The 20,246-nt window shown below is 44.2% G+C and overlaps 2 protein-coding genes across 2 annotated transcripts in view; one reads left to right on the top strand and one right to left on the bottom strand.

The window, feature by feature from the left end:
* Positions 1–19,128, top strand: part of NME7 (NME/NM23 family member 7) — a 78,921-nt gene extending 59,793 nt beyond the window's left edge. Inside the window, exons 14-15 of the mRNA XM_035894022.1 lie at positions 2,310–2,417; positions 18,457–19,128. Of these exons, the coding sequence (XP_035749915.1) occupies positions 2,310–2,417; positions 18,457–18,489 (141 nt within the window). The 3' untranslated portion in view covers positions 18,490–19,128. The remainder of the gene's footprint in view (positions 1–2,309; positions 2,418–18,456) is intronic.
* A 531-nt stretch (positions 19,129–19,659) lies between these two features.
* ATP1B1 (ATPase Na+/K+ transporting subunit beta 1) overlaps positions 19,660–20,246 on the bottom strand; it is a gene marked incomplete at its 5' end in the record, with an annotated part of 15,509 nt that continues 14,922 nt past the window's right edge. Inside the window, one exon of the mRNA XM_035894037.1 lies at positions 19,660–20,015. Coding sequence (XP_035749930.1) covers positions 19,749–20,015 — 267 coding nt within the window. The remainder of the gene's footprint in view (positions 20,016–20,246) is intronic.

Raw genomic sequence — 20,246 nt, 5'->3', positions numbered from 1 at the left:
TCCCTGGAAACATTCAAGGCCAGGTTGGATGGGGCTCTGAGCAACCTGATCTAGTTAGCGGTGTCCCTGCTCACTGTTAGCGAGGTTGGACTAGATGACCTCTAGGGGTCCCTTCCAACCCAAAACATTCTATGATTCCTAAAAGCAGCATTTTTGGACCTGTTGGAGGACAGAATAGTTTGAGTAAAAGAGTTTAATGGATAGGAAATAAACAGCGTATGAAATACCAAGCTTTAGATTTTTAGATCTGAGCTCTTTCTTGCTAAAGTATTTCCAAAGATTTCATAGCCACAGTAATTTTTTTGAATATGCCCAAAATTTCCTTAAAATAATCAAAAGCCTGGTGCTATTGCTGGCTTCCTGACAGCTAGTTGTTACTGGAATCAGCGGTTGTTTCAAGGAAGGCTTGATTAAAGTGTCACATAGCTATAGTTAACTGGCATGTGACTTTTGTTTCTCCAACAGACTTTCTTATCACAAGCGTTTAATGAGAACCATGTAGAAGAGGGTTTTATTTTCTCCTTGGGGCTTTTTTTTTTTAAAGTGAAACTCTTGAACTTTCCTCTGAAGCAAAATTTCTTTGATGTTGAGCATATCTTATTCAAATATACTTGACATCCATATCTAAAGATCCTGTATAACTTGTGACGTACACACAGCAGCAGCGGAGAGCTGAAACTTCTCTTAGCATGTTTTGGGTCAGGCACAGTCCAAGCATTAAAGCAGGTTAATTGTGATCCAGGTGGGTGACAGATCACCATAGGTAACAGATCACCATAATTGTTAATTGTTATTTCAGGAAAATATCTAGGACTTGCTGGGCTAAGAGAAGATCTTGCCCTTAAAGTCCAATTGTCTTAGTTTAGTAATGAGATACAAGGAGTGGGTGAAGCTGGGAAGTGGCTAAAGGGTGCCGTCAGATAATGCTTTTGTGCAGTCTTTTGGGACTAGCTTAAAACATTCACTGCCGTCGCAGAAAAGCATGTGCATCATGTGAGTGGTTCTCACCTGTACCTGTGTAAAGTTTTCCAGGTCAGCCAAGAGCCACTGCTGAAGTTGCTTTGAACCCATTTGACACTGAAAGTTAAGAAATGTTTGGATGATCCAAGCTGGTGACTCGGCTGTGGGGGCAGTAACCTCCAGCTGTGACACCAAAACAAACACCTGGGAGTGGCACAGTGAAACTGCACTGGCCACTTCCAAAATGATTACACCTTAATGTACCTGGTGCCTTTTCAGAAAGGGGACAATGTGGGCTCTGTTGGCAAGGAAGAATACTTTTTTTTCTTGTTCAGTAGCTGTAGTGTGTGCTCATCATCAGCCTGTCCCCTCGCAGGCAGCAGTACTCAGGAGGCAGTGACGGAAGAATGTCCAAAGGGTTTTAAGGAGGGAAAACTGGGTTAATGCCACTTACCACCGAATTTTAAAAGAAGGCACACTGTGCATGAGGTAGGCTTGGGTGTATCACAGTTAGCGCAGGAAAGGGGTTAAAAGACAAGGCTGCAAGGCGATAGGGCAGGGAAGTACAGCAGGGCAGCATTATGCCTTGGAAAAAAGAGCACAGTGGAGGGGAGAGCCAATGAAGGTGGTCCTCTGCAGTATAAGATGGGAGATATAACCATAGTAAAGAGGTAGGAGAAGAATGTTATCTCAGGACCTGAGGTGTATCTGCTGTAGTAAGAGAAACACTCTGAGAGGCCAAGGAGGTGTTTGGCGTTGTAGATGAAGAAGGGTATTGAAATGTCAACTTCAAAAACAGAGGAAGATGTAGAGAGAGTCTGGACTGATCCTCAGAGGGGATCAGATGTTGGCACTAGTCACAGTGTCAGAGAAGCGCAACAGAGGAGACGATCAAAAGGCTGTTCAGTAACTGGGCTTCACAAATGTCAGGTTCTGAGGCAAATAGTTCAGTGTTAGCGGAGGCAGTCTGCAGGGTGGTGCACTTGTGTCTGCCCATGAAGGACAGCACATTCTGTGCTTGAGAGCTGCAAAAGTGTTAACGTGAACTAATTGTATTAATACAAGTGCCAGGAAGGTGTATCTGTGTAATATGAAGGGTCCTGCATTTCACCCAAGGTGGCTTGACTGGCCTAAGTTCAAGCAGTTAGTTTTCACAATCTTGGTCATGGTTTTTCAGCAGTTGTTTGGGTGTGTAGTGCAAGCTGGAACTTCCCTCTTCATTTTCTTTTATAGTGTACCACACGTATATTAAGAGCACAATAATGTTTTACTTTAGAAGACTCTGTAAAGGTCAATGTAAAGGAACAGCGTGGTTCACAAAGGTCTTATGGTTTTCTTGAATTCAATAGGAAATAGCCCGTTATCTCCGACCTGGAACTCTGCGTGCTGTCTTCGGGAAGAACAAGATTCAGAATGCTGTCCACTGCACAGACCTACCTGAAGATGGACTTTTGGAGGTAAGATCTGCTAGACAAACATGTGCTTTTATATCATAGGAAGTTTTAAAGTTAAAAGCTATACTTGACACTGTTTTAAGCTGTTGGAGTGTTTTATACATGGAGTGGCTGTATTGGAGACCAGTGATCAGCTAGAAACAAAAGCAAAGACTTTATTAAGGGCCTTTAACTCAGTTAATTGTGATACTGTAAAAAATTCATCCATGCAGTTTTCTTGAGTCAATATAGTATGGTAAAGTATTTAATGAAATGAAAGTCAGGAGTCGAATCTTTGGCTGAAAGTGTCCTTGGGACTGGATATACAGCACCTAACAGTGCCTCTGCAAGGACACCTTCTTTGCCTTTTCTTGGATGACCACCATGACTCCTGATCTGGATTGTGTCTACAGTAAGCTCATGTGGGGCTTGGAATATTACAGGCACTAGGGATTCAAATTCTCCAGATAGGGTGCAGGTTTATTTGTAGACAGTCATAATTATGCACATCAGTTAGTATTTCCTGTGTTTTATATTAACTTACTAATTATTATCTGATTTTGGCTTTGTATGCTTTCATTAAAATCCAGTAAAATGGGAAAATGTTAAATTAAGGGAGTTTATAAAGACAGAAGTACTCACCAGAACAAGCTCACTTAATTCCATGCCTCAAAACTAAAGGTCTGTACACGGGGGTTGAAGCAGTGTGTAAGCATATGGATGGATCTCTGCATCAATGCAGATGTTTTTCCAGCACGTGCATAGCTTCTGTTTTACTGTCTACATGTATTTGTGAGAGTTTTGCTGTCAGACTATAACAGAATGATAGAGTAGCAAGAGTTTTCCTAGCCTTGATAATTTTACACTGCCAAAATGGTGTTTTCATTGAGGGGAGAGGAAGAACTAACTGCATTGCCATCTCCCTTCATGAAATAAAATCGGATCTGTGGGTTAAAGTGCTGTTTGCTGGAAAATTGCATCTCGTTTAAGGAACAGATTAGTGAAATTCAACACTGAGAATGGCAGCCAGTATCAACAAAGTTGCAGCTTTGTAAACCATTTTGAAGCTGTCATTAAAAGTTGACAATTTCTAGTTTCTGCCCAAAGGGACTGGATTTAAACAAGCAGTCAGGTATTTGTCACCACATGCCTAAAATCCCTCAGTTGTGGCTTTTCAATGGCAGCAGAAAAAAAGGCATAGCCTGCAAGGGAAAAATGAAAGTCTCACCAACACTCACAGAGCATTTTAGTACTTCAGCAGAATTCTCTCTCTCTCTCTTCTGTCCACAGTCTGTCTCCTTTATGCTGGTGCAGAGCAGGTATAACCCCATTTTGCTGGTTGTCTAAATTGAGTTTACAGCTACTATAAGTGAGGTGTGTGGGACAAAGCAGTTGAATTACTTCTCCAAAACAAAAATTGAGTCTGGAGTTCTTTCTCGAAGTCTCCACTACACATGTTTGTCCTTCAGATCCCACAGCTGAATTATAGGATCAAGTTCTTGGTCTAGTGCTACTCTGACTACACACTTTGCAGTTCCCATTGCAGACTGGTCATTTTAACAGTCATTTATTGATTGTATTTTTTTGGGAGAGGGGTCTAAAATATTTTTTTTACCATATGCATATTTGTATACAGAATGTGGCTCTTCATCTGTCTGTAGTTTCTTCTATAAGAGCCCAGGTTAAGCCAGCAGTTGTAAAGGACATCGGTCAATGTTCTTTAATGAGTAAATAGAGCAGTGAATGTTTCATTTTGATTGTTTGGCAAATAAGTATTATAATATAAACTATAGAAACCTTTTTACTGCTAATGCTTTAATTCTTGGAGTATCTTTAGCTCTGTGTTCTGTAAGAAATACAGTTGCCTGAAAACTTAGGTAAGCAAAATAAAAAATAACCTCTGGAACTGCTTAAATGCAAGGGCTTTCCACAACTGATGAAACAGAAATGATACACTGTACAGAGAGATCACCCTTGGAAAGGACTTTTTCCTCAGTGGGCTTTTCTGCGAGAGGAGCTCAAATCCAGTCACAGAGGTCTCATTTTCTGGCAAGCAGAAACCAGACCTTTCTCCCCCCTCAGCCCCAATAACTGTAACAGTGCTGTATGTGCTGGGCTAGAGCAGAGTGACTGTGTGGCATGCAAAATGACCATAGAAGGAAACTGAGCCAGACTAACATTTTTAAGAAGTATGCTCTTCGGTAAATGGTAGTGAATGTTTTCATTCTTTAATGGATAACTGAATATTTTAATACACTGAATTTAACAGAGCAACTGTTCTCAGCCTCAGAGAAGGTGAATTCAGAGATAGGTAAGGCACTTGTCATTGAGGAGAATGACCTTGGCTGTGTTGGAGCAGTGGAACTTGCTTCTTTTGATATGGAGTTAGCATGTTTGTTGTGTCCATCTTCTAGTAGGAGATGTTGCTGTTGCTGAGATGTTAATGCTGCTGTCGCTATAAAAGCTTTACAGAATCACTGTAGGACAACTGATTAGTAGAGGAGGAGCCTGGAGTAAATTTCAGAGAGAAATCTGACCTACTAGGTTTATACTACAAAGGTGAAGGATCCCTTTTTAAAACCCCAAAGAAAATTAATTCATCCCTAGCAGCCTCTTTCCTTTCTTCAGGTGGCATTGTTTTTTCTACAGTGTTAATATTCTGCTGCACTTACTACATAATATAGCTCCAAAAACCAGCCTATATGCAAATTCTTGCACTCCTGTTTTGCTGATGAAAGGTAAGTTTGGCAATCTGAATTCAGCCATAAGAGCTAGGAACTCCAGAGTTTCATTTCTAACTCTGGTGCTGGTTTTATCTGAGCTGGGCTAAGCCACTTTTCAAATTTTGGCATGAAAGTGTTTAGCTTTGAAATTCTGTATGAAAATATTCTTATTTATATTTCTTTTCTCCAAAATAAAATACCAAATGCAACAAATTTTAGAAAGCAAACTGTAGAATCGTTATTACAAATAATGACACAAAATTTCTAACACCTTTTTTTCCCCCGATTCCCATGAGATGGGATGGGGTTTTTTGGTGGGGCTGGTTGGTTTTGGTGTTTTGTGGGGTTTTTATTTATTTATTTTTGGTTTTGTTTGCTGGTTTGTTTGTCTCCACACTTCTCTGCAGTTTTCATCACCCACAGCTTTAGATCTAATTGAAATTTGAAAAGTGTGTGCAGTGGCAGCTGCTGTCTGATTGTCCACAAATGGAGACTTCTTAGAGGAGATGAGAGAGGTAATTGAGGGCTAGATCAAATGCTTGCTGAAGTTAATAGCCAAACTCTAGGTGACTTTGGTGGTTCGTACTTAGTTGACAGTCACTAGGAAGGGCAAGGTAGTGACCTCTCTCCCGAAACTCATGATCAAGGAGTAACTCGGGGAAAGGAGAAAGAACAACACTGTCTCGGGAACAGCAGGGACTAATTAACTAAGTAAGGGTCAGCTTGTACACCTAGTTTTAGAACACTATATTGAATTAATGTAGTACAGCAGGTTTTCAATGGTGTTTTTGTTAGACCTCTTTTCCACAGACCTGGGAAAAGGAAAGTTCACTTTTAATCTTAAAAAATCCTCAAAGAAACAAACAAACAAACCCCAAAAGCAAATACCAGCACTTGCTCCCACCAGTTTGACCCTTAACTCCTGTCTTTGTTCTACCAGCTACTTCACGTTTTATGCAGTGACTAAAGCATACCAGAATTAATGAATAACTCACTCTGGCTCAAAAGAGGAGGGGGGATGCAGTTGAGCCTAAGCCGCAACTGGTCACAATGGAAAAATCAGTGTATTTTCAGTTGTAACTGCATCTTTTATTCCTAGTTTAGTGATACAGGAGAAGGGTGAATATTGCCCTGAAGCCTCCTGGTTGATCTCTTTGAATTACTGGGTCAGGCACTTATTTATTTGCTTCATAGACTTGTGTGTCCTTGTATCAGTACAAAGTGTATTTTCACAAGTGCCAACGGACGGACACGAATAGCTCAGAACAGTCCCTTTTCTCAGCCTTGTCATCAGTTTCCCATTTTAATGGGGAGAGGAAAGGAAGGAGGAAGTAGAGAAGGGAGTGTGATAGCAATGGAGTATTTATGAGATGATGGGGTTTCCTGAGTAAAGGCTAAACCACAGCAGGTTCTTAATTGTTCTGATCAACTGATGTTGCGTAGGACATTCATTCAGAGCAGGGATTTGCATTTGTTTCCCACATCCAAAGCAGGTACTGCTCTACCTATATAAAGCAGGTACTATCTGGAGCGAGCAAACAATTACAGTACTCACGTGCATTCACGTTCCTTTGGAGTCAGGCAGAGCGAGGACTGGAATGGGCATGTTTTACATGCCAAGTGCATGCTCTATTTAACAGACTAGAGACAGTTTTGCATTTGTGTCTTTCATGTACATGTGGTGAAAGATGATTCTGTTTCTCAACTCACCCTCTTTGACCTGAGGAACATTTCTGATAAATATCTTGTTGAAAGAGAAGCTTGCAAACCATTGGGTCTGATGAATCATCATTCTCTAGACAAAACAAGTTTCCTTGAAATTAGTCATTCCTGGACTAGTTGTAGTTGAAGTACTTGGTACAAGGTGTTGTGGCTACCAGACTTCACGGTTTACGTGCCTCCTTAAAGAAGTGAAGGCAAATTAAAAAACAATTGGTGAAGGCCTTATTCACATCACTGGAATTACAGTGAGTAAAACTTTCCACAGGAGGTGGTGCTGTACACACACCTCAGTTTGTTGGGTCTCAAGTGGCTGGGTACCTTGCAGATTATGTAGGAATCCACATAATCTGCAACCATTAAAAAAACTGGTAGTCTAGACCTACAGTTATAACAAAACCAGTATTTCTGGGTTACAGGCACGCTCTGCCTGTAAATTGCTGCTCGTACTGTGCAGTTCAAGGTTTGGGGGTTGGGGTTTTTTTTTGGTGAGCAGTTCCATGAGGGCAGTTGTGCTGCAGCAAAACACTCCGGGGGCGATAGAGTGCACACATCTGGGGTAACCTCAAAGGTCTCTCCACTGAGGTGCAGCCTGCTGTGTCTGAGCCATCCATGCTAGCTTTATGGTCCTATTCCATGGTGTTTGGGCAATCAGTCAGTCTCCTGGGGTTTCTTTGCATAATTAAAAAAATGCTTCATAGTCATACATGTATATATATGTGTGTGTACTTATACACAGAAGGAGAGGATGCTGCCCTCTGTAAGATATGCACAAAAAAGGATTTGCTGTGGGGTGGGCAAAATTTGAGTTCTGGCTGAAATAACCTTCTCCCCATCGCCGAGGAAGGCGCTGTTATTAGGTGACTAATTCTTCTAGCGGCAATAACGTGGCAATTGCTGCGGGAGTGTGCTTACATCTGCCTTTGCATGCCTGATGGGCTATGTGTGAAGCTGTGGAGGGGGGTGGGCTGTTAGGCCACTTTTCACGGGAGCGGAGGATGTGCCAACTGCCTTCGCAGTCTTGCGTCCCCATGGGCGATCTTTCCGCTGACTCCTCAGGGTGCTGCATGCGTGCCTCCGCATGGCTGCCGGGTGCCGTCAGGCTCTGCCTTGGGCGCTGGGACTGTGGAGGGAAATGTGTCAGTTTTCAGTGTCGCAGGCAGCTTTCCAGCCAGGCAGTAGCAAGGACCTCCTCGAGTATCGTTTGCTGGCCTTCTCCCTTGACTCAGAGCTATTTGTGGCATCCACAGACATGAAAATAACCTGTCGAAGGGGGGTGATTTTGCTGTTATCAAAGAAGAGTGGGTTTTGTTTGTCTTCTGAGTGAGCTGTCATGATGGCTGTTGTTTTCCCTGTCGTTTCTTTGAATTTCAGCTGTGCGGTGGTGTTCGAGAGTGAGGCTGGGGACTGGCAGACTGTGCAACGTGCTGCTGGAAGCTCTTCTTTCCCTTGCTGAGCCTCGCGCCAGGGAGCCTGGCTTACTGCTTCTAAGGCATTTAAGCAAACGAGTAGTATCACCTAGCTGTACAGATCAGCTGTGGCGGCCTGACGGGTGGAGACTTGCACAAGTTCTGGCACTGGAAGTTCAGCTGGCTGGATCCAGCCTTGGGGAGATGGGAGGTGATGTTGTACGATAAGCGGTGACAGGACAGGCCAGTTCAGCAGATGTGTTTTGTCCGGACGAGTGCTGTGGGCGATGAAAACCAGCATTGTTTTCCTCAGACTTGATATTAGCTAAATGCTCTGACGAGTGTTAAGAGCTGTGCCGCTCCCGGGCTTTTGGTGCAGCGCGTCTTCCACCTGCTAGAAACCAGCTGTCCTTGGTCTGGCATTCCAAACAGTGCCAGGGGAAGCACGCCTTATGCCTCCTTTCCCTTTGCCTTTATTCAGGGAGGCTGGGGGGTGTGGGGGTGGTGTTTTAGCAGGCTGTCCAGAGCGGATAGGGGGGCACTCACTTTGCAGTGGGGGGACATGACAAATCCTTCCCATAACCATTTCCATAAGAACAGATTCCTGTTACAGAAGCGTTCTGCTGGCTGCCAGCTTGCATTTTTCTGCTTGCTGCTTCCTTGCCTGCCCGCTGCCATTGTCTCGACACGTGGGCGTGCTGCAAGGTGCTTGCTATCATCCACCCTGGAAATGCCTTCGTACCAGTAGCGAGCTGATCCATGGGTTGAGGTTATAGTGCAACAGTTTAGGATGGAAAGCATCAGAGGGATGCAGCTCTGTTAAACTAATCTTTCTGGTACATCAAGGTATAGTCCAAGCAATTTAAAAAAGCATGTCAATGAGTAACTCTCAGAAGCGTCAATGTGCTTAGTGTGGAATTTGTGTCTGTCACACTCGGAACAAAGGTCTCCTGCATTGCTTGTTACCGATTAACTTGTCTGGTATTATGCAAGCTGCCTCTACCAGCTGAGAACTAACTCTCCCCATTCACAGGGCAGCGCAGCTTGTAAAACATTACACAGCAGAAGTGCATAGCATGGCAATGAACCTTTCACTGAGGGCATTTCAGCTGTACAGCATTTCCCTCAGGAGTCTTTAAAATATTAATAAAGAAGCCATTGTTTCACTCAGTCATACGGCAATTTTGCAATGAAGTCTTTTATTAGGGGCCCATACTGAGCTGTGTAATCCAGGGTAAGATGCTTTTAATCATCTCCAGTGAAAAGAAACAAAAAATTGGAGGGTTTGGGTGAGGTTGGTTTTTGGCGGGTTTTTTTGCAAGTTTTCATCAAAGTTATTTTTGTCTGTCAGTTGGAAATTGCAGTCTCTCCTGGTACAAAATGATCTGTCAGATAATGGTTATTATGATTCAAGTGCTTCTCCATTTTAACTTTCTGAGACGACTTACCCAACAGCTGTGGGAACAGGTTGGAAAGAATCTGGAGTGTAGGAAAACTTCATCTTATTTGGTGGTGGTTTTGCATATCAGAGGATGTTAGCCAGCACTGGAATTCTGTCTCACAACGTTTCCTGATGCTGTATGTATGCTCGTACAGGGAATTAAGTTATCTTTTTGCCTAGGCCTATCTGAAGAGAAATTAAAATTTAAAGTAGCAATAATAGAGGGATGGATTTTGAAGACATGTTGGTGATTTCTCTTTTTAAAAAAAAGAGCAGCCTAATTTTGAACATGGGTTGTATAATTATTATACTTGTGGGCCACACAGGCAAACTAGACTAGAAACTTGTTGAAACAGTGTTGTGAAATAGTTCAGCTCTTGTGCTTCCACTTCTGGATAAGATCCGAGGTCCAATAGCCCCTCGTTCTGCCAGGTCTGAGGTTTGTAAGTGCCAGAGAGAAGTTAACGAGTGTGAACCAAGCAGCTCCCAAAGCTCTTTAAGTTTCACCTGATCCTGAAGGTAACCTATGTGATAAACAGGGCTTGGCTTTTGGCATGTGTTAGTGTTGCGCTGAGCAAGGTAATTTTGCAAAGGGGAGGTCAAGGCAGAAGGAAGGCGTGACACTTCTCGATAACTCATCTGAGGCCCAGTTTGTGTCTTTGAGGCTGCTGCCTTCTTTCTTTCCCTCAGCATGCTCTCGTTTTGAACCAAAAAGCCCAGGTCCTCCCTCCACTATCCCTCTTCCTCTAGCTGAAGCATAGCAACAATTTAGCTGCAACTCAGCTGCACGATGGGCAGACTACAGCAAAGAGGAAAAAGCCCAGGGGAATAGCTTGTACAGCAAGAGCAGCAAGGGGACACTAGCTACACAGTCACGTAGAAGCTCAGGATCTCCCTCCATTTCTTGAGCAAGGGGTCCTGCACTGTTTTCGGGGGTAAGAGAAGCACTGTTGTCCTGTAGCACACACTGCTGTGTGATGCAAATATATTTTTACGTGGATTCCTATTAATGACCTCAGCCAGTTGTACCTCCCACCTCTCAGAGGTCAAACAGGCAAATGATTAGCTATACCGGTACGTCCTGTGTAGGGTTTACACCTTCCCTCATCAGTGCAACCTCCTTGACTGACTACTGTAAACTAGGAGTAATTAAGAGGAGAATTTAAGTCAGCTATCTGCATACACATGTTGAAATGTATGTGGAACGTGGGAGGAAAAAACCAAAGTCAAATATGTGTTAATATGGATAGAAGCCTGTGAACAAGATTTCCTGTCTCTCATCGATGCTAACACCATGGGATATCTTGAGTTAAAGAGTTTATCGAGCTCTAGAAACCACTTCTTCTTTCATAAGTAATAATAACTAATTATTCAAAGCGTAGTGTCATACCAGTATTGGTTTTGTGTTGCGGTAGTACTGAGGGCTTAGCCACTGGCTGTGATGATCTTGTGCAGCTGTGCAAACACAGAACAAGATGGCAGTGGTCACCTGAAAGGGTGTTGGCTGTAGTCTAGGGCTCCTCAAAGTCACCAAGCATCTTCTAGTTTCAGTAAGAGCTGGATTCTCCCTCTTCCTCTTCAACCCTAAGTGCATTGGCATATAGACAGGAAAGATACATCTACAAGTATATCTGAGATATACAGATATGTAGGCAAGTCTCTGAGCAAGGGGCAATTCTCTGATGTGGCCAGAGTTGCTAAGTGGGCAAGTCTCCTTCCACGTTGGTGTCAGCGGTAGTTACTGCTGTTCTGCTGGGGAGAGGCAGTGTGCCGAGACCATCCAGCCACAAACCAGGAACCGTGGCCTTTCTCTGGTACCTGCCTTAGCCCAGCTATTGAATAGGAACTTGATCACTCAGGTGTCAAGTCCTGTCATGACGGTACATGGTTTAGCACACAGCAGGAGTGTTGAAATCGCAGAGGGATGCTGAGACTTGAAACGAGCTTTTGGCCTCTTAATACTGACCCGTTCCACGGGGGAACAGAGCTTTCTAGATTCAGTGACATTGCTCAGAAGTTACTTTGACCACTATGCTGGGGAATTTATGCCATTGGTTTGGTGGGACGTTTCCTGTCAGCACAGAGCGCCACAGCCTACACAGGGGCTTGTGATGGTGCATGCCAGGCCACTACTTGTGGACCAGGTGGTGCTTTTGTTTTGATTGGGTTTTTTCAGGATATTTTGTTACTGTCTTATCTCTCGTAACTTTTACCCTGCTGCCCGCTGTAGCCTGTTGGGTCCCCTGGCCAAATACTAGCTTGCAGAACATCTTGGTTGCTCAGGAGGAGCTTTAAATGCTGGCTGCCTTCTACTTAATTTATTTGCTTGTTGCTTCCACCCTTGCTTGAATCCGTGATGCGGGTGAAAACACGCTCTTGTTCTCTCTCTGCGACTACTTCCTTCGCTTTTGGCCGTAATCTGGTAGCTCATGAGGACCATGACTTTCAGTGCTCTCTGAGTCGGCTGGAGAGCCTTAGCTCAGCATTGGCACAGAGCCCCCACAATCCCTGTGGCTTGTACGAACCCATCCAAACCAGGCTTTACTTAGATATTTCAGGTGCTAGCAGCAGGGGCCATTTTCAGTGGTTTTATCCAGTGTTCAGGACGTGTTTGCGGCTTGCATTGAAACCTGCAGTGGTGCACCTAGCATCTTGTCTGTACCTGAGCTGTTCAAGGGCATCATACAAGAGCTCCACAGGAGCTCCTGATTTTGAGGCAGGCGAGTCTCCCTCAAGATAAGCATGAAGTGCAGAGACAGTGATCCTGGTGACTCCGTGAGCTGCTAGGGATCATTGGGAAAGCAGTACTCACTGTCATGTTGTAGTTTTTCAGGTGTGATGGGAGCCAGCACCTTTTACTTTTTTCATTCTGGTGGCTCTACCAGGCCAGTGATCTCTTCTGATGATGACCAAAGATGTTCCTGAAGGAGTAGACTCTCCTGGTGGGAGAGTCCTGGACTAATATGTTCAACCCCAGCTACTAAGGCGTTGGCTTATGCCGTGGAGTGGGGAGATTTGGTGAACCTGTACTTTCTTATTAAATCTACAAGCATTACACTTCAAAAATCAGTGGTCTGAGTCAGCACAGTAGTTATATAGGATCTTTGTTATTTTAAGTAAGTTTTGGGGTTCACCTATTTTTTCTTGTAGTGTTACAGAGTGAATAGCATAAAACTCGCTTTCTTAGTGGTTTGATTGTGGTGTAACGAATTATTGTCTTGTCCTCTCATTTACATATTGTTTGGAATTCAGATTCCTCTAGTCTTTTATTTTATGGTAGAATTTCCAAACAGCTTCCCTTGCCCTTCTCTTTCACTGTATTTTCAGAGTGGATCATACCTATATGCAGTGTTTGAGGTGACTCTGTTAACAGCACATAGCACAAAAGCAGAATGTGCTCTATATTATCCTGTAGTGTTTCTTTAATAAACCCTTCCACTGCAAAGCTTTGATTTTTGGTGCATAGGGTTTTTGTTCCAGTTGTACTTCAGAAGTTAACTCGGACAGTTGAAGTGCACATGTACAAATTGTTCTGTCTTGAGCAGCCTGGCCGGCTTTATTTCTCACAGTGCATGATGCTTGAGAGAAAGGCAGGAGTGACTAACTTTCCCTTTTTTTTTTTTTTTTTTTTTAAACAAAATTCCTGGGACTAGACCCTTTTCGGGTTCATGTGGGAAAATAGTTCTTTATTTTCAGAATAAATAATACAATGATTAAGTAGACCCTCTCCTTTGACACTTTTCCTTTTTTTTTTTTTTTTTTTTTAAACAAAATTCCTGGGACTAGACCCTTTTCGGGTTCATGTGGGAAAATAGTTCTTTATTTTCAGAATAAATAATACAATGATTAAGTAGACCCTCTCCTTTGACAACCATTTTTATTTCTGGTCTGCTTGTGCTGGAAAGATGGTGTGAATCCATGGGTTTTTGGCGTGTTAACCTAATGATTTAGTCATGTGAGTCAGCTGAGTGAACTGTAGCTGAAAGGCATTTTAGGTGTTAGCAAGTGCAGGTTCTTGCTGAGGTGCAAACCAAGATTAATGGACAAAGAGAAATTTTTCGTTCCTACTAGTGAGCTCAAACTGAGATGATAACCTGTAAAAAAATTCTAAGACCTGAGTGTTTAGGGAGAGCGCACTGATGCTGAAACTTCAGGTCAGCAAAGACTCTGTGGATCATGTGCCTGGATACCTATGCTGAACCAAGGAGGTGATACAGTTTTATGGTGGTTTTGGCGAGAGGGCACTGGCAAGTGTCTGTCCAGCTGCGTGAAAGGCACGGAGATGACTGACAGGCTCTAAATGAATACAGGGATGAAAAAGCCTTCCATCTCCCAGCTGCCAATTTTGGCTCCGCAGAGATGAGGAAGGACTGAAATTGCTCTCATCTTTCTGGTGATGGATGAGTGAATCTGTGATCTCAGCATATTTCCTACTAGTATTTCTCCCCATCAGCCCCCTTGATTCTGCCACCAGCGATACTAACAGGGTCTCTTATCAAAAACTGCCAGCGCAAGGGAACAAGGGGAATGACCATGAACGCTGAGGTACCCTTTCAGTGCTGGGGTTTCCTCTGAGGTGAGGTGTAATCCTGCCTGTCTGATATGCTGGTACCGTTCAAGGTGTAGCGTGGTCTGTCCTTCTGTAGACAAAAGCGCTGACTCCAAAGATGCTCAGCTGACATTTCTCATCAGCACTGCTTTTTGCTTTGTTTTCTGTGCAGGAGGAGAATGAAACTGTAGGTGTCTGTAATTCTTACACTTGAATTCTTCAGGACACTTTGTGCCTGCGCTGGGTCCTGTGTTATTACCAAGACCTTTTGCTCTCCCTTGGAAGACTGCTTGCCTCACTTGATTTGCTTCCTTCTCTTTTTTTTTTTTTTTTTTTTTTTTTTTCCATTTTGCCTGGCCTCTCCTGTGCTCTTAGGGCACACATTGTTCAGATGATAATTGTGCTCAGTCAGGGCATTAGACTGGCTTTTGTTACTGCCTGCTGTATTAACTCCTGAAGCTTTGCAGTAACGCGTGGAAGTGCCCAGAGGGAGCGGCTGACTTCATGCACACAGGTTTTGCAGAGAGCGCATGTGACTGGAGCAAAACTTCATGGAACCGAAGCAGCTCTCGGCTCCTCCTCGTGAAGCAGTTTATAGGGTCAGAGCCAGAAGGTCACAGTTATGCACCCATTACTACTTCCTGAGCATTATTGTTATTTGTCCCTGAACAGGAGCTAGAGCAGGCATAGCTGCGTGCTATAAAGCAGGTAGATTGTTCCTGGGATCTGTAGGGAGAGTACTGATGTTAAATTTAATCCTGTTTCATCCCTGGGAAGGAGTGACCACACCTGAAAGTTAGCATCATTTGAAGGGCGTTTGGGTGACACCTGTGAAATGCATTTGGTTGGTTTCAGATGAGTTCCTGGTGTGGGTTTGTCCTCTGCCACATTTGGGTCCTGTGAAGAGACCAGAGGTGTGCTTGGATCAGAGCTTGTTGAGATGTTTGGCACAGGCACAGCTCCCTTCTTAGTGGTTTATACTCTACTCGGTCCCTGGGAAAGAGAGTAACTGTATTTCCTAAAATACAGAGTGCTTTGCAATGCCTAATCCCTGTCTGGATGCTCGGTGCAAGTACCTCCAAGTCCTGGATCCCCTTGGAAAAGGACGTGGTGCTTTTAGAATGCAGTTCTTCAAGCTGTCTCCAACTGGGGTCTCATAAGATGGGGGCACCCTAAATCTGTCGGTAGTGCTGAAATCCTTGGTCTTGGTGGTTCTGCAAAACACCACATGCGTTGTTGTGTAGGTGGGGTAATGGATGGCCCTTATTTCTGGCGTTTCTTGTCCAGCACTGCTGGGCTCCTGAGGGTGAGGTTCCTGGAGAGAAGGAGCCTTTCTGTGTACCACACACGCCAGCCCTTAACTGGTGTTATTGGGAGCTGGGTGGCAGTTGACCCACATGAAGATGATTATATATATATACACACACAGAGAACATACCGGCACCTAGTTTTGCACATTACACAATACGTAATGTGTTTGTTCTGCTTGCCCGAGCCTTGCCGGTACAGTCCGTGTGGATCTTCAGCAACCCAATGAACGCTAATTGAGGAAGAAGAGGTTTTCTGTACGCTGTAAGTAGGCTGACGTTGTTCAGCCTGGCCTGGGCAAATTGGTTGCACAAGATTAGGGGCTTTTAAGGACTAAAATAACACAATGCCTTTTGCTGCTACTAGCAAGTGAGCGGGCGTTGGGCGAGGCCAGCATTCACCTGGGTCAGTGTGTGCTGCCGGGGCGGATCATTACCAAACCCCTGGGGGAGGCCTCGTTGCTCGGGCCGAGGTCGCGCAGGGAGCGGTGGGAGCTGATGCAGCTCCATTAGACCTGCCCCATCTCAGGGAAACGGGGCCTGCAGGGCTGGGGCTGGGCCTTTTTCTTTGCCCTTGGCACAGCTCCCCGCACACGCCCAGGGTCATGCCTGGCCCGTGCCGGCCAGCCGCCCTCGGCCAAACTGGGAACAGAAGCCCAAAAGTGCCAACACTCCGAGCTGTAAAACTGGTAGTGGGTGCGTGTGAGTGCAAGTGTTCGTGCAGACACAGCCTTAAAGGTTCTTGTCCTTAAATGTGTGTCTCTCCCTCCCCCCTGCCCTTTTTTTTTTTTTTTTAATTAGCATTTTTGTGTGTCTCCCTCTATGCTTGAAATGCAGGTGTGGGGCAATAAAATTCACTTTAATGGCTATGGTTATACTTACTTAACTATGTTGAGCCAATCTGGCAGAAAGCACAGCCCATTCAACGTGGCAGTTTGTGCTGTAATGGCCTATTAGGCACTGAGGGAACTGATGCCTTCCCCAGGAGAAGAGATTTTTTTACATAGGCAATACAGCACAGATTAATTAAAAAAAAAATAAAAATCTTGAAAGCAATGTTAATTTTAAATTGGGTTGGTAAGCTGTCACATTTTGACCCCCCCCTTTCCCCTTGTGCAGTCTTTGAATTCTTTGTGCAGGTCCTCATAGACTCAAAACATTTAGCTTTACTTTGTAGATAGGCATAGATTTTGTGAATCTCCTCTTGTGAACTTGGCATTTTTTAAAAAGAAAAATGTTAAATTAAGGAAGGATGATATTGGTGAAAACACCAATGTTGAGTGAGTGCTAATACAAACAGTAACCCCATTGGCTAGAATTAACCATCACACATGCCAGTTCTCCACAGACAAAGACATTTTGGTAAGCAAAACCACAATTTACTACAGGGTTGGAACAGTTTAAGAAAGTTGAAGAACCTTCATTACAGAAGCTTGGAAGGTACCTGTGAACGGCACAAATTACTGCTCAATTTACTTGATCTATTGTAGCTATTGCCCTTAGTGCTGGTTAATTAGTGATCAGCTGGGGCTGGCCTGCTTTCACTGATTTGGTAAGAGAAAGTGATTGGGCAGGGGGGAGGGGAAGGTTTGTTTTTGCTGCATTTCCTATGCGCTTGACACTTGCTCACTGAAGCCAACGCAGGCACCACAAGTTCTCTACAATGTTTGGCCCAACCCCTGGACTAAGCCATTATCTTTCTTTATTACTGGGTTGTGCTCGGACTTTGCACTCATATAGTAAATTAAAAGGAAATGAATTATGTAATCGTGAGTTGGGTCTTTTATAAATAAGGCAGTCTGGGGGTTGCTTTTTTTTTTTTTTTAGTTGGTTGGTTTCTGGTGTTGGGTTTTGGGTTTGTGGTTTGGTTTTTTTTTAACCTATCACAGGATCTGCACGTAAGAATTAACTTGTAGGGGCAGCTGATCCTACCAAACCTTGAGCCATGCACACCCCCAACGGTGGCAGTGGTACACCCACCAGTTGCTGGGAGCCAAAACAGATCCGCTTTCCTGCAGGTCTTGTGCAGGTGGCGCTTCCTTCAGGGGGTATTTTAGCACCTTACTCACAGCGTCTTCGTTAAATCCTTGCCTCACTACAAAAGTACAGCAGCAAATTAAACGGTGGAAGGTGAGATTTCCGCTACCACCTGCTCCTTGGGCACAGTGTGAAACAGCCCAATGCGTACGCTAACCGCCACAGCGTACCATAACCGTGCTTTTCCTTCGAGCAGAGGGCAAAAAAGTTTAGCAGGGTGCTTTTCCAGTGTCATGCATGCCAGTGAGGAAGGCTTTATCAAGCAGCTTGCTCTAGGTCAGTCGCGTTTTATCACTTTACACAGAAAAATTCTCCTGGGTAATCTGCATCATGCAGCATAAAGTGATCTTGACTCCTGCAGGAAGGTGGCTGCCACGTTTTGTCACGTCTGAGCAGCCCTGGCGGGCAGAGCCTGTCCTCAGCGGCCAGCAGCAACGCAGGAGAAGCGGCTGCCGCGGCATTCCCTCTCTTCTGCTGGGGACTTCCCTGTGCCCCCTCCGGCCCTGCAGCACACAGTGCTGGTGGATGCTTTAACCCAACACCAAAGATGGTAAAACCTTTTACCACCTGCAGTTACTACAAGAACAGGGGGCCTGCGCCTCCAGACGTAGTGAACTTGCAGTAACTGAATACAGTGAAGGCTTTTTGGGTTCCTGACTGGTGCGATCATGGGCACATGTGCCACAGCAGCCCCTGAGGCAGCTCAGGGAGAGGGGAAAACAAATAACCAACACCATGCCACACACTTCTAGAGCCACCACCTAACCCCTTTGTTCACAGGTGGAACCAGCAATTTGGGGCAACCCCCATGCACCTTTCAACTCACTTCAGCTGAGAGGTGCTGGGACTGATAAAGATGTACCTTCTCTTTGAAACAGGTGCAGTACTTCTTCAAGATTCTGGACACCTAACAGCCCCCATCCTCAGCCAATGCAAGAGACACGCAGGCAGAATGGTGTGTTCATTCATTTATTTGTCCAATGTTTCAACCTGACTGAAATACAAGATCAACAAGAGCACTGTACTCCTGGCTATTATTACATGTTAGAACATAGAGTTTTGCACTTTAGACAACATTTAACACCATTCTATGGGGTACTGCATTGCTTTTATAAAGTTTAAAATAAAAGATTTATTTTCAAACATGTGACTTTGGTTTATTTCATACATTACACTTTCTTGCAGAAAAAATAAAATTGTACAACTGCATAAATATAAAATTCTTCCACCATGAAAATGGTTAAAACATTCAATAAAGACATTAGCACCACAGTGTGCGATGCCTCCAGCAGGAAAAAAAAAAAAAAAAAAAAAAAAAGAGAGAAAAAAGAAAAAAAGAAGAGAAAGAAGAAAAAGAAAAGAAAATATACAAAGCAAAGAGTTACGCCTATCACTGAGGGGAGTGATAGTCTGACCCGGTCTCCCACACAACATACTGGAGGATGAGGGAAGAGGTGGAGAGAGAGACAGCATTCGCTACAAAGCACAGTACACAATCACCTATTCTCTTTAACGTCACTTAAGTTAGTTTCCCCTGCCACCCCTCCAAATAAAATACCCTAACACCACAGAAAAGTCAGAAGCCGTATGGAGTGCTGTTAAATATAGTCTCACAGGTGGGCCTTTCTTTGAAAAGGAACAAAATAATGAGAAGTATTATCATGCCAGTTCTAGTCCCATTGAGTATTTACACCTTGGACAGCAAAAGTCTTTGCTCACAAGAAGTAGAAAACAGATACAATACATGGCTTGAAAAATGACCAGAGTATGCACCTATAGTACTGTACACTAAATAAAATACACAAGGCAGCAATACTTAGGGGCCAGAAACACTGCTTACTACAAGTCAGTTATGGAATCATAATTTACAGTAAAAATGGGCACATCCCAAGGCTCAATTTTGTTTTCTTGTCATTTACAGTAGAATAAATATTTGTCGCTATTGCTACACTTTGTTTACATTCTAACCTAGTAAATGCAGAAAGCTAGTGTAAAGCATATAGATTACGTGTAGGTCCCATACGTATGACAGTTTGTTCAAGACTAGTAGGTTTTCTTTTTTGTTCTTTTTTTTTTTGTTGTTGTTTTGTTTTTGTTTTTTTTTTTTTAACCTTTTTAAATGGCTAGGAGGAGGAGGGAGGGGAAGGGGGGAAGAGAGTTGTGCTTACAATCAGCTGCTTTTTATGTCAAATTTAATATCAAAGCGTCCCTGGAAGCGGTCTTTGTCGCTGTACTGGATGTTCTGCCCGTAGGCCCGGCACTCCACGCGCACCTCCATGTCGTAGGTCAGGTTGGTGAACTGCACCGCCACCAGCGGCTGCAGGTACCGCGGCTGCAGGAGCTTGCCGTAGTAGGGGTAGTACTGCAGGCCGAAGCCGGGGTAGCCACCCATCCCATAGTACTCCACTGTGCCTATTTTGTCTGCATCGTCCTCTCTCTAGGGAGGCAGGAAGAGGGAGAAGAAACGATGAATATCCCCCAAACTCTACCTTTTGCAGCCCTTTTCCCTGGCAGCACCCTGCTGTTCACCACGACCACGACCCCTCTCTGGTCACCACTGAGCCGCATCTCGACAGCACGAAGACCGGCCCGGTGGTGGAGAGGACCCGTCAGCCCTGCCTACCCGGCAGCTACACAATAAGCACCTCCCAGCATACACCAGCCTGGA

Source organism: Egretta garzetta, unplaced genomic scaffold (genome assembly GCF_000687185.1).
Source record: "Egretta garzetta isolate BGI_Z169 unplaced genomic scaffold, ASM68718v1 scaffold465, whole genome shotgun sequence".
NCBI lineage: Eukaryota > Metazoa > Chordata > Aves > Pelecaniformes > Ardeidae > Egretta > Egretta garzetta.
Note: the sequence above shows the minus strand (reverse complement) of the source record. Positions and strands in the feature narration are given on the sequence as shown.